This window comes from Myxocyprinus asiaticus, chromosome 30 (assembly GCF_019703515.2).
Source record: "Myxocyprinus asiaticus isolate MX2 ecotype Aquarium Trade chromosome 30, UBuf_Myxa_2, whole genome shotgun sequence".
Classification (NCBI taxonomy): domain Eukaryota; kingdom Metazoa; phylum Chordata; class Actinopteri; order Cypriniformes; family Catostomidae; genus Myxocyprinus; species Myxocyprinus asiaticus.
The window spans coordinates 26,784,872-26,800,135 of NC_059373.1; the positions used below are offsets into that span (position 1 = coordinate 26,784,872).

The following is a 15,264-nucleotide window of genomic DNA, read 5'->3' on the forward strand; positions in this document are numbered from 1 at the left end:
CAGGGAAGAGAACAAAATAGAAATAAAACAGTCCTGAAGGGAAGTAACTTTACATTTATAAGAACTAAATGTACAGAAGAATGTATTATTGGTCATGTACAATGAAATTATACATAAGACATTGATCTAAAACCCTAAAGGATAAATAAGTCACTATTAAAGGGGTAGTTCACCCAAAAATGAAAGTTCTGTCATCATTTACTCATTCTCATGTCATTTCAAACACAGCTCACTTGTGAACACAATTTTGAAAAATGTTGATGTTTCTCTTTTTTCCAAATGTGAATGGTGACTGAACATCTCCTTTTGTGTTCATGGAAGAAAGTAAGCCATACAGGTTTGGAACAACATGAGAGTGAGTTGATGATGTTAGAATATTTGTTTTTGGGTGAACTATCCCTTTAAGTATGTAAAATCATTCTACACTTTCAAGCTTAATACTCAGTAATGAGGGAATCATTTTGGATTCAGTGAGCCAGTGATTTAGAGAAGTGCTGTCTCGCCTACTTCCTTGAGTCGAGCGATTAAAGGCCTGACCTTCTACATGATGATCTGTCACCCGCCCATTAACACGCCTCTTCTGTGGCCATGGAAACAGGCCCAGATGGCCCAGCAGCTCCACGAGCGTATCCAGTCCTCCAGCATGGACATGAAGCTGGACGCTCTAAAGGATCTGGCCAACTCTTCACGAGACATCACCTTCGCTCAGGAGTTCATCAACCTCGATGGCATCTCGCTGCTCACACAGATGGTGGAGAGCGGAACAGAGTAAGTCACTTTTTCATCTTTTTTCTGGCTGCCTTTCTTCCTATCTGTTTTTCATCTAGATGCTCTTGGTGTTCACTTGTTGGTTTGTCCTGTTAGCAGGGCTAAGACAGTTATAGTCTGAATATACTGTTAAAAAGAAGGGCCAATGACTTGCACTGTACTCCGTTTGTTTAAACATTTAGGTAGCCATGTTTCGAATAATGCCGTGTTTTCATCCCATGTGTTTAAAAGAACAAAATGTTCACTTCCGGAGAAATTGTAGCCACTGTGACTGTTTTATTAATAAAATACTCATGGTTTAGAGCACACAGACAAAACACATAAGAACATTATCTCATGTCTGGGAGAGACAGCACGTCACACAGTTCTGGGAGCGATATGTGTATGCGTTCCTCCTTCCTTATGTCTTTACCGTGCAGATCAATAAGATATTTTTCTAAAGTGTCAATCAACTTGCTTTTCTGCAGAGTTCAAGTTTGTATTTGACTTATTTGCTCTGCAAACTCTTTGCAATGATTGGTCCACTGGTTAGTCCAATTATAAACAAGTTATTAAGTCACCTGTTTTCTGATGCGCATCTTGTATTCATAAAAAATTCAATAAGAGTTTATACAGTAAAAAATGTTCCATCATCGTTTGTGCGCATTTCTTCTTATTGAATAAAAAATGTATCCCTCAAGCAAGTATTTTGGAGATTTTATTCACATCTTCGGGTTTCCAACCAGTTGTTTTTATGCGATATCCCAAAATGCATCTAAAAATAAATGGATGGAAACCCAGCTAATGAGATTCTAGATGTTGTATACAAAAATGTGCCTTCAGATGCAACATAACACAATTTGCCCTCAGACACAACATAAATTTGCCCTCAAACACACCATAACACAAACATTTGCCTACAGATACACCATAACAACAATTTTCCCAACAATTTTCCCTCAAACACTATATAACCCAACAATTTGCCCACAAACACAACAAAACACAACAATTTGCCCAAAAATTTGCACACAAACACAACATAACATGACAATTTTCCCAACAATTTGCCCACAAACACAACATAACACAACAGTTTGCCCAACAATTTGCCCACACACACAACATAACACAACAATTTGCCCACAAACACAAAATAACACAACACTTTGCCCAACAATTTGCCCACAAACACAACATAACACAACACTTTGCCCAACAATTTGCCTACAAACACAACATAACACAACAATTTGCCCACAAACACAACAATTTGCTGAACATTTTGCCCTCAAACACAATATAACAACAATTTGCCCACAAACACAACATAACATAACAATTTGCCCAACAATTTGCCCACAAACACAATAAAACAATTTGCTGAACAATTTGCCCTCAAACACAACATAACACAACATTTTGCCCAACAATTTGCCTACAAACACAACATAACAATTTGCTGAACAGTTTGCCCTCAAATACAATATAACACAACAATTTGCCCAACAATTTGCCCACAAACACAACATTTTGCCCAACAATTTGCCCACAAACACAACATAACAATTTGCTGAACAGTTTGCCCTCAAACACAATATAACACAACAATTTGCCCAACAATTTGCCCACAAACACAACATTTTGCCCAACAATTTGCCCACAAACACAACATAACAATTTGCTGAACAGTTTGCCCTCAAACACAATATAACACAACAATTTGCCCACAAACACAACATAACACAACACTTTGCCCAACAATTTGCCTACAAACACAACATAACACAACAATTTGCCCACAAACACAACAATTTGCTGAACATTTTGCCCTCAAACACAATATAACAACAATTTGCCCACAAACACAACATAACATAACAATTTGCCCAACAATTTGCCCACAAACACAATAAAACAATTTGCTGAACAATTTGCCCTCAAACACAACATAACACAACATTTTGCCCAACAATTTGCCTACAAACACAATATAACAATTTGCTGAACAGTTTGCCCTCAAACACAATATAACACAACAATCTGCCCAACAATTTGCCCACAAACACAACATTTTGCCCAACAATTTGCCCACAAACACAACATAACAATTTGCTGAACAGTTTGCCCTCAAACACAATATAACACAACAATTTGCACACAAACACAACATAACACAACAATTTGCCCTCAAACACAACATAACAATTTGCCAAGAGTTTGCCTAACAATTTGCCCTCAAACACAACATAACAATTTGCCAAGAGTTTGCCTAACAATTTGCCCTCAAACACAACATAACAATTTACCAAGAGTTTGCCTAACAATTTGCCCTCAAACACAACATAACACAACAGTTTGGCCAACAATTTGCCCTCAAACACAACAACAATTTGCCAAGAGTTTGCCTAACAATTTGCCCTCAAACACAACATAACACAACAGTTTGGCCAACAATTTGCCCTCAAACACAACAACAATTTGCCAAGAGTTTGCCTAATAGTTTGCCCTCAAACACAACAAAACACAACAGTTTGCCCTCAGACACAATATAACACAACAATTTGCCCACAAACACAACATAACACAACAATTTCCCCAACAATTTGCCGAACAGTTTGCCCTCAAACAAAATATAACACAACAGTTTGCACACAAACACAACATAACACAACAATTTGCCCTCAGACACAACATAACACAACAGTTTGCCCACAAACACAACATAACACAACAATTTTCCCAACAATTTCCCCACAAACAATATAACAACAATTTGCCCTCAGACACAACATAACAACAATTTGCCCAACAATTTGCCCTCAAACACAACATAACTCTACAGTTTGGCCAACAGTTTGCCCACAAACACAACATAACACAACAATTTGCCCTCAGACACAACATAACAGTTTGGTCAACAATTTGCCCTCAGACACAACATAACATAAAACCATTATACCAACAATTTGCCCTCAGACACAACATAACATAAAACCATTATACCAACAATTTGCCCTCAGACACAACATAACATAAAACCATTATACCAACAATTTGCCCTCAGACACAACATAGCAATTTGTCCAAGAATTTGGCCAACAATTTGCCTTCAAACACAACATAACACAACAATTTGCCCTCAGACACAACATAACACAACAGTTTGCCCACAAACACAACATAACACAACAATTTCCCCAACAATTTCCCCACAAACAACATAACAATTTGCCCTCAGACACAACATAACAACAATTTGCCCAACAATTTGCCCTCAAACACAACATAACTATACAGTTTGGCCAACAGTTTTCCCACAAACACAACATAACACAACAATTTGCCCTCAGACACAACATAACAATTTGGTCAACAATTTGCCCTCAGACACAACATAACATAAAACCATTATACCAACAATTTGCCCTCAGACACAACATAGCAATTTGGCCACAAATTTGCCCTCAGACACAACATAACACAGCAATTTGGCCAACAGTTTGCCCTCAGACACAACATAACACAGCAATTTGACCAACAGTTTGCCCTCAGACACAACATAACACAGCAATTTGGCCAACAGTTTGCCCTCAGACACAACATAACACAGCAATTTGACCAACAATTTGCCCTAAGACACAACATAACGGCAATTTGGCCAACAATTTGCCCTCAGACACAACATAACATAAAACCATTATACCAACAATTTGCCCTCAGACACAACATAACATAAAACCATTATACCAACAATTTGCCCTCAGACACAACATAACATAAAACCATTATACCAACAATTTGCCCTCAGACACAACATAGCAATTTGGCCACAAATTTGCCCTCAGACACAACATAACACAGCAATTTGGCCAACAGTTTGCCCTCAGACACAACATAACACAGCAATTTGACCAACAGTTTGCCCTCAGACACAACATAACACAGCAATTTGGCCAACAGTTTGCCCTCAGACACAACATAACACAGCAATTTGACCAACAGTTTGCCCTCAGACACAACATAACACAGCAATTTGACCAACAGTTTGCCCTCAGACACAACATAATACAACAATTTGTCCAACAATTTGCCTTCAGACACAACATAAAACAACAATTTGGCCTCAAACACAACATATCAACAATTTGTCCACACTTTGCCCTCAAACACATCATAACACAACAGTTTGCCCTCCGACACAACATAGCACAAACATTTGCCCTCAAACACAATATAACACAACAATTTGCTTTCAAGTACAGCAAATCACAATACAACAATGCACCCTAAAACATAACAAAGCACAAGACAACTAGCAATTTGCCTTAAAAACAACACAACACACACATACACACACACACACACACACACACACACACAAAACATTGTGGCTTAAAACACTGCACAATGCAACAACAACAATGTGCCCTCAGTCACAACATAGATGCTCCACACAAATGAGCTGCAGGGATTGTGTATCAGACACAGGGATATGAATAATATATGAAGCGTATACATTTCATTCCCTTCTCCAGTCTCCTCTCTGAAATAAAGCAGCCGTGTGTCCTGGCCATGAGGGCTATCTCTGTTGAAGGTTAAAGCGTTGATAGACTATCTGCTGAGCAGGAGCTTTTTCAACTCTTATACGGATGCTTCCATGAGGCGGCAGAGCTCTGCCAGCAGACACAAGCTGCCTTCAGGAGAGTGACAGAGCAAGCAATGGAGTACAGTAACTTGACAGGAGAAAAAGGGGAACAGAGCAAGATATTTAGACGCAGAGTCAATGAATAAGAATGCAATAAAGAAAATATATAAAGCTGAAGAGAGCTAGAGGGAAGCAATTGTTCGAGGAAAGACAAGCTTGTCTGAATTAATGAGAACCTGCTAACAAGATGAACCTCCACAACTCTACTTCAGATATGGTCCTCTCAGATGACAACTTTCATTCCCTTTAACTTAGTAAATATGAAACTAAAATTGGCCCTATTTTCTTTCTTAATGGGTAGTTGACACATTAGGGGTTGTTCACACAAACATGTTATTGCGTGTTTTTTGTTTTGTTTTGTTTTTATCATCAATTTTAGGTTTAACTTTATATTAATGTATAAAAGAAAGTGTTCATCTTCGATCCTGTAACTGTTTACGATTCAAGTGTTTCACTATTTTCACACATTCATGGATTTTATTTGAACAATTCATCAGTACTTGTTATTCTAAAGGAAAAGATGTTTGTCTTCATAATCTTTCATTAAAATGTTATAAATTGCCCCGCCTCTAAAATTACTTTGGGATTTTGTCAGATTACACAAATGCATTTTGGGTAGCAAAATGCATTTCATGTTGACTTTAAATGCATGAGAATCTTAGCACGCATCTTTCCACTGGTCACTTTACAAAACCAAGCGCATGCTCTTGTTTTCTGTTTTATGCTAACCTAATTTTGCCTCCCCTTCTTAATTTATCAAGTTATTAGTCCGACAGCTGTTTTTACACTTTATGCAGTCAGAGAGGATAACATTTATCTGAATTGCTAGAATCATTATTTTTCTTGCATGAACAGCAGTGATTTCCCTCTGGTGCTGTGTTGGCTGGATTTAGGTTGCAGTGGGGATGTTGGTTTTAACCCGCTGAATCAATAGCTGCGTTATTACTTATCGCAACTCTGTGCCACCAACCGAGGTGTTTCAACATCTCTGTACACTGGAGAGCTGACCATGGAAATCATTTCTGTTGGTATGTTTTCTATAAAGCATCTCTGTGTCAACAGCTCCTGACCTCAAAGAGCCTATGTGTGGGTTTTATGAAGTCCATTCATACCATTAAGAGTCCAAGTGGACACGCACATGCACACAAGCACACACTGTCTCACATTCTTGCCGTGGATTCCTGTTAGCCGCTGACCAGGCGATGATTATTCAAAAGCATGACAGCACTCTTGAGGGTACGGAGCGAGTACTCCAGGCCTGGGCTTGATTACATCATGGGGTATGAATGTGGCCGGCTAGAGGATTGAATGACTAGTGATGTAGCTCCCTCTACTGGTCAAGTGCTGCAGTAGCTTTTTGTTTGAGGCTGCTAATAACAGGTAGAAGTGCACCACCTGTCCAAAAGTGGTACTTCTTAAAGAAATGAATGGTACTTTTGACATGCAATTTATTTGTTTGCAAACATAATTTTTTTTTCTTCAGAATGCTACTTTTGCATGGCTGTCAATAGAGATAACTGCTTTTTTTGCCCTCAGAAGTTTGTGGTTGTGGTATCTACCATGTTAACATACCATCCTTGATCTCTTGGCAGGCACAATGTTGTTTATGTGACTAGCCAAATATTACTCACTCTTTCTCGGAAACCCCACTAGTATCGTACATTTTCGGCTGCGGAGCCCATTACTAATGGGTGACAAATGCGCCTGTGAATATTATATATTGGTAACACTTTACAGTAAGGTTCTGTCTGTTAACAGTAGTCAATGCATTAGGTATTATAAACTAACAAATGTTTTTTCTTTTTTATAGCGTTTATTAATTGTGGTTATAGCTTTTTTATCAAAATACTATTGTTCATTGATTGTTCATGTTAGTTCATAATAGATCAACTAATGTTAACATAACTTTAAAAGTAAAAAGTTTTAATACTGTATTTGTAGAACTTAACATTAACCAATAATAATAAATGCTGAAAAAGTATTGTTCATTTTTTAGTTTAAACTAAAGTTTGAACTATTATGTTACTGTTGCTAATGTTATTGAATTCAACCTTATTGTAAAGTACTGGGATTTGTCAGACACACAACAGTCCAGGTGGTCATTAAAAGGAGTGTGCAAGTCATGAGGTTAGAAATAACAAAGAAAACTGGCAATGTGCCTTAGCCTCAGGGGCCAGATTGTCTCACACGATGAGTCATATATGTGGATCATAGCCTTGCTGACAGGACCATGTAATGAAACTGTAGCCTTGTTTGAATCTGTTAAGATAGAAATAATATTAATTCATTATGAATACATTTGGTAATCCTTCACACACGTTGTGTATCAAATGCAAGTTTGTAGGCGAGGTTGTGTCCGTTTGCAATGTGCTATAGTGTTGTGCTTTGCATGCTTTGTGTCTCTTTTAATGTTTTTTTTAAGGGTTGTGTTTGAGTGAACCTTTCTTAGCAATGTTTATTCTCTCTATTCAAACTCTATAACAGATTGTACCTTGTTTTAAACCTTGTGTAACATTAACAATGATTTTTCCACAGATTTTTGGTTTTAATTTAATTTGGTTTTTAAAATGGGTTCTGATAATAAGGAATATTTGGACCCTGGCTATGTAAGTGTTTCTGTCTCCCTGACGTCAAAGTTTTTAAATCTTTTCAGACGGTATCAGAAACTACAGAAGATAATGAAGCCCTGGTAAGCCCCTCCCCCTGAGCTGGATAACCCCCCGTCTCTTACCCTCTAATCTCCGGGCTGAGTCTCTGCATGAACGGGCTCTGGCCTAAGTGCGCAAAACCAGTCAAACAGATGAGAACACATCGCAACCACTGCACTCACTACCATTTTCTTATCATTTTTTTTTATTTTATTTTTTTTATGTTTATTTCCATGTAATCAATTCAGCTTTCGTTCTTTCTTTTGCATGTGGTAACTTCCGTGCTTAAGGGGTAGCTTTGTACTAAACACACTTGGGAAACTTTGGGCTGATTTTTCTTTTTATTATTTCTATTTTGACCAATAAGGACTTTTTTTCTCCAGTATTATTAATTTGAGCATATTTGAGCAGCTTTTGTATGCTGACATCTAATGTAGTTGGCTAATACTTAACAAGAAACATACTTTCTTGCAATTACGCCATTGGAATTAGTTTACCCACCCTCAAAACATGTGTGACTTTGTTTTCCCTACAGCACAAAAGGAGATATTTAACAGATTGTTCACATTGCTCAAAAAGAAGTAGGTGGTGACCAATAGCAATCAAGCTCCAAAAAGGATGCACCATTTAATATCAAAAAGCTAGTCCATACAAATTGTGTGCTATGTAAGTTTTCTTAACCAATGTGATAGTTTTGTGAGAGGAATAGGCCAAAATGTAAGTCCTCAAATTTAAGTTATAGTGCATTAGTTAAGGTAATTACCCCCCACCCTTTTGGAGCTTGACAGCCACTAGTCACTATCTAAATTAGTTGTATGGACATTCGTTGGGCATTCTGCAAAATATCATCTTTTTATATTCCATGGAAGAAAAAAAGTCATACAGTTATTTATTTAGTTTTATTTTATTTATTTTTTGACGAGTTTTATGAGGATGATCCAAAAACCTTTAAATGACTTAACTGTTTTGAAGCAGATACAGTGTTTCCAAAGCACTGATTGTTGCTTAAAGGGATAGTTCGCCCAAAAAAATGTATATTCTCTCATCATTTACTCGCCCTCATGCCATCCCAGCTGTGTATGACTTTCTTTCTTCTGCGGAACACAAATTATGATTTTTAGAAGAATATTTCAGCTCTGCAGGTCCTTACAATGCAAGTGAATGGGTGTCAAAATTGTGATGCTCCAAAAAGCACATAAGGGAATCATAAAAGTAATCCATATGACTCCAGTGTTTTAATCCATATTCTCAGAAGTTATATGATAGTTGTGGGTGAGAAACAGATCAATATTTTTTTGCTTGAAATTCGTCTCCCTGCCCAGTAGGGGGCGATATGCATTAAGAATGTGAAATACCAAAATCACAAGAAGAAAAATGTGAAATGTATCTGTTTCTTACCCATACAACTATCATATCACTTTTGAAGATATTGATTTAACCACTGGAGTCTTATAGATTACTTTTATGCTGAATTTTGGCACTCATTCACTTGCATTGAATGGATCAGCTAAAAATCTTCAGTTAAGTTCAGCAGATGAAAAAAAAAGTAATACACATCTGGGATGGTATAAGGGTGAGTAAACATTTCATTTTTGGGTGAACTATTCCTTTAATATCCTGTTGCTCAGAATCCCTCTAAAGTGATTAGTTGTTATGAACAAGCAGTGACCTCAGCTAGACTGTTCTCATCTAAAAAACAATTGCTCAACCTTAATAGCCCTTTGTGTTATTTTTCGGGAGAAAAATCTCTGTGTTGCCGTGGAAATTCTTAATAGAGTTCTGCCCAATTCCAGCTGCAAATGCTTCCTTTCCCCAGTGGTACATATGTGGATTTCTGTTTTCAAACTAATGTCTCTGAGGTCTAGCAAATGCTGTATTAAATCCCTGCTGCCCACAAATAAGCTCAATACATAAACAAGCATCTTTTGTTAATCATTTATTTTTCACATTTCAGATTCTACCTTTTCTTTTCTTTTACATTAATTATATTATTTGTCTTTGTTTTTATAACTGGCTAGTAAAATACAATTTGTGTTCTTTATCACAGCAGTCTTATATTATCCCATGTTTTAAGTTTTATTTGTTTGCTTCTGTTGTATTTTTATGATGTTAAACTAAAACAAGGCATGAACTGAGTTATTTGTGCCAATAGGGGGCAGCATTTTTCATTTAAAGCCAGCTGGATGTGACATAAATGTTTAAAAAAAAGACTTTAATTTAGGAGAGGTCTGTATAACTCGAAATATTCAAGGAATGTTTCTTATGACTTGAAGGAATATTCTGGGTTAAATACAATTTAAGCATTATCGACAGCTTGTATGGCGTTGTTGTACGTTTCCCCCATATATTTGTTTAGTAAGTGTACAACAAGTGTACGATTATCAAAAGAGAATTTTACGGTGGTTTACACAGCTGTCTTTGCGAACGCTTGCCAAAGAGGTTTTATTATCACATAATGTAGGAACTTTGACTCATTGATGATTTTTTTCACTTAAAAGTGAATGTTTATCATAAACTTTGGAAATCTCTCTGGGTACAGACATGTTTGTGTGTCGTAATGAATCGTCATCTTGGTGAAATCGGAGTTGTGGATTCCCGCACGAGTTTCCAAGTTGGAATTGTACTTTGTTCAGAGTTGAAAGGAGCGCATCATTAAGTTGTATTTAACCTAGAATGTTCCAATAGGACTAGTGTATTCTATTATGTGGCAAGTCACCATTACCATGTCCCAAACTAGCAGCTGCATGAAAGCACTGTACATCTATGCTAGTGTAACTTCACTGCTGCCTCTGCTGCCAGCTTTTTGCCATTTGTTGCTGTTCTGAAGGACAGGGACATTAGCTGAACTGGGCTGCCTTCATGTGCTGTTCTCCAGCGCTGGCTCACTCTCTGTAGCAGCTAGTGATTTCCCTGCTCCCTATCGCTCTGTGCAGCTGAGGCTTAACTGCATTTTCCATGCCGGTGAGCGGTAGAGTCGTGGCTAGTGGTTGTTATCTTGTCTTTTATAGCTTTGGTGACCTGCTCTCCTTTACACTGACTGCCTTCGTGGAGCTTATGGATCATGGCATCGTATCTTGGGACACCTTCTCTGTGGCCTTCATCAAAAAGGTGCGTCCACATGGACCGCGATGCACCTCAGTCAAAGAATAAGCCATATGTAATTTGACACAAATGAAAACAAGGCTTTAAGGGATGGGAGAATAGTCTGTTCAATGGGTTATACTGTCTTAAAGGAATAGTTCACAGAACAATCAAAATCCTATCATACCATTAACTTATCCTCATGTTGTTCCAAAACCATATGACGTTCTTTCTTCTTTGGGACACAAAAAGAAAACAAATTAAGTCTGTGCTGGTCGATCATTTCCATGCAATTACAATGAATGGGGACTGGAGCTTTCAAGCTTCAAAAAATTATGTTAACTACTGTGTGTGTAAATATAATGTGTGTGTGTGTGTGTGTGTGTGTGTATACACACTGGTGGCCAAAAGTTTGGAATAATGTACAGATTTTGCCCTTATGGAAAGAAATTGGTACTTTTAGGGTGTGTTCACACTTGTAGTTCGGTTCTCTTGATCCTCTTGGTCCGGACCAAAAAAGAAAATGGTACATTTAGTCCTGGTTTGCTTAGCGTTCACACTGGCATTTATAACACCGTACCTAAAGATACAAAACCAAAGGCATCAGGAAAAAGTCACAACCTGATTGGACAGCTTTTATGATGTATATTTTTTGACGGAACTTGCCAAACATCCAAAACAATGCTGGCTGCTGGGCGAAATGCGCTCGTTATATTTATATATGTATATATGGTGGTATTTTTTTACCAGCTGAGAACAAACGAAGAGCTAATAAAATGTGTAAAGGAGTCAAAACAGCACCAGGAATTCCTCCGTTGCACACACAAACGAAGATATGGTGCAAGGACGGCTGATGGCGGTTCCGACGCCTGTACCGAACTGTAATGGGCAACATAGCTCCTATTATGAGAAGAACCAGGTATGCTTGAGGTCAGTATTAGGTAAATTACTTCCTGTTTTTGGTCCGTTTAGATGTCCTTGGTCCATGTTGCATTCATATATCAATCGAACCACACCAGAGTTCCTTTGGAAGCGGACCGAGACCCACTTTTCAGGGGGTCTCGGTCCACTTGTTTGCTGCGCACCAAGGTTCGGGTGACAGCGTTCACACTTGTTCAAATGAACCGCACTAACAGAGCAATCACACCAGAGTTCGTTTTAATCGAACCAAACCTGCCAAGTGTGAGCACACCCTTATTCTCCAAAGTGGCATTCAGCTGATCACAATGTATAGTCGGGCATTAATAACATGAAAAATGACTATTACAATTTGAAAAACTTAAACTATTTCAAAGAGTTCTCATCAAAAAAATCCTCCACGTGCAGCAATGACAGCTTTTCAGATCCTTGCCATTCCAGCTGTCAGTTTGTCCAGATACTCAGGTGACATTTCACCCTACGCTTCCTGTAGCACTTGCCATAGATGTGGTCTTGTCGGGCACTTCTCACGCACCTTACAGTCTAGCTGATCCCACAAAAGCTCAATGGGGTTAAGATCCATAACACTCTTTTCCAATTATCTGTTGTCCAATGTCTGTGTTTCTTTTCCCACTCTAACCTTTTCTTTTTGTTTTTCTGTTTCAAAAGTGGCTTTTTCTTTGCAATTCTTCCCATAAGGCCTGCACCCCTGAATCTTCTCTTTACTGTTGTACATGAAACTGGTGTTGAGCAGATAGAATTCAATGAAGCTGTCAGCTGAGGACATGTGAGGCATCTATTTCTTAAACTAGAGTCTCTGATGTACTTATGCTCTTGTTTAGCTGTACATCTGGCCTTCCACATCTCTTTCTGTCCTTGTTAGACCCAGTTGTCCTTTGTCTTTGAAGACTGTAGTGTACACCTTTGTATGAAATCTTCAGTTTTTTGGCAATTTCAAGCATTATATAGCCTTCATTCCACAAAACAATGATTGACTGATGAGTTTCTAGAGAAAGCTGTTTCTTTTTTGCCATTTTTGACCTAATATTGACCTTAAGACATGCCAGTCTGTTGCAGACTGTGGCAACTCAAAAACAAACACAAAGACAATGTTAAGCTTCATTTAACAAACCAAATAGCTTTCAACTGTGTTTGAAATAATGGCAAGTGATTTTCTAGTACCATTAGCAATTTAGCATGATTACTCAAGGATGAGGTGTTAGAGTGATGGCTGCTGGAAATGGGGCCTGTCTAGATTTGATCAAAAATGACTTTTTTCAAATAGTGATGGTGCTGTTTTTTACATCATTAATGTTCTGACTATACTTTGTGATCAATTGAATGCCACTTTGTTGAATTAAAGTACCAATTTCCTTCCGAAACCGCAAAATCATTATTCCAAACTTTTGGCTGCCAATGTGTATATACTGTATATACAGTGTTTGTTCCAAGTCATCAATTTCAAAAAGTTTTTTTTTTTTTAATTAAATTTTAGTTTTATAATGAAATAAATTAATATGTTGGCACAATTATATTTTTGTCTACAAAACTAATTTCAAACATTTAAGCATATGCCTTCAGATCAAAAGATTTTTAAGATCATGAGAAACATTTCAGTCAAGTGTTTCAAAACGTTTGACCAGTAGTGTGTGTGTGTGTGTGTGTGTGTATGTGTATATATATATATATATATATATATACACACAGTTGTGCTCAAAAATTTGCATACCCTGGCAGAAATTGTGAAATTTTGCATTGATTTTGAAAATATGACTGATCATGCAATGTCTTTTTTATTTATTTATAATAAATGGCTTCATCTGATCACTATCCTTAAATAAAAGACTGTTTTTTTGCATGATCAGTCATATTTTCAAAATCAGTGCCAAAATTTCACAATTTCTGCCAGGGTATGCAAACTTTTGAGCACAACTGTATATAAATATTATCACATAAGAATGTTGATTTCATTTTAAGGGTAAGAGTATATATGATCATAATAATAAATGATCAATCTTGAGAATATGTATTAATAAATATATTAATAATGGAAGTATTTTTCAAATGGATGAGAGACAGTTTGTTTTAAGTAGTTTAAAAAACTGTACTCACAAGGGTCAAAAATGCCACTGAAAATCAAATCCAGGGGGCAAATATTGCCCCTTTATTTAAAAGTTAATTTCAGACATTTCTCTGATGAACATGTCAAGGAGAGCAAGGGTAGATGTCAAGATTTTCAGTGAATAACGGCTTAAATGTTGGTCTTTCTGCACACCAAGCTATCGTATGTCTTCAGAAGACTGTAAAGTCCTATGTAACAGCCTTCTTTTCATTTGCTTCAAATTAAATATGCTGTCTACCCAGACAAAGTTCCCTGGGTTTCTAAAGTCTTCCTAGAGCTTGCTCTATTTTTGTGGCAATTTTGTTTTTGTAGTTTCCAAAGTACAGATTTATTTACTTTTAAATGTATTGATTGATTACTTTTAGATTTATTGATTATTGTCTTATTTGCATTATCTTACACCAGCTATTCTTAACAATCAAAGCCATTTCCCTTCATCTTTAGATCGCCAGTTATGTCTGCAAGTCTGCCATGGACACTGCTGTGCTCCAGAGGTCTCTGGCTATCCTGGAATCCATGGTGCTCAACAGTCAAGATCTCTACCAGAAGGTTGCTCAAGAAATCACCATTGGCCAGCTCATTCCTCACCTACAAGGGTATGGAGCTGCGGCTAGTTCCCTCTCTTTCCTTGCTGTAGAACGTGTATCATGATTCAATGGACTAATAAAGTTGATATAATTGTTTCTCTCTCTGTTTTATTTTGTTTTTATTTCTCTGGGAACAGGACGGATCAGGACATTCAGACTTACACCATTGCAGTTATTAATGCATTGTTCCTCAAAGCCCCTGAGGAAAAGAGACAGGTACAGCACAAGCACACAAACCCACATTTCCTGCTTTTTCTATTTGTTTGTTGTTGCCTAGACTAAAGATTGACGCAGTGTCCTAATCAGGCATGCAATGACAAAGCATCAAGTGATAAATCACATCTTTTGTCCTAACAAAGCATTTCGACAACTGCTTGATTTTCTATTTTCAATGCCTCAAGCTGGCTAGCTCCACCTCCACTGAAATGTCATTGGTCCAAACTCTTGCTACAC

At 37.4% G+C, this 15,264-nt stretch overlaps 1 protein-coding gene across 4 annotated transcripts in view; it reads left to right on the top strand.

Annotated features, from left to right (window-relative positions):
- The window catches only part of LOC127420648 (engulfment and cell motility protein 1), a 150,625-nt gene that overhangs the window by 65,003 nt on the left and 70,358 nt on the right, over window positions 1-15,264 (top strand). For 3 of the 4 annotated variants that reach the window (XR_007893842.1, XM_051663066.1, XM_051663065.1), the window contains exons 6-10: window positions 599-768; window positions 8,109-8,144; window positions 11,112-11,211; window positions 14,669-14,820; window positions 14,949-15,027. Coding sequence is in view for 3 of the 4 variants with exons in the window: in XM_051663066.1 (XP_051519026.1) it covers window positions 599-768; window positions 8,109-8,144; window positions 11,112-11,211; window positions 14,669-14,820; window positions 14,949-15,027 (537 nt within the window). In the remaining variant the exon portion in view is untranslated. The remainder of the gene's footprint in view (window positions 1-598; window positions 769-8,108; window positions 8,145-11,111; window positions 11,212-14,668; window positions 14,821-14,948; window positions 15,028-15,264) is intronic. The other variant, XM_051663067.1, reaches the window with a different exon arrangement.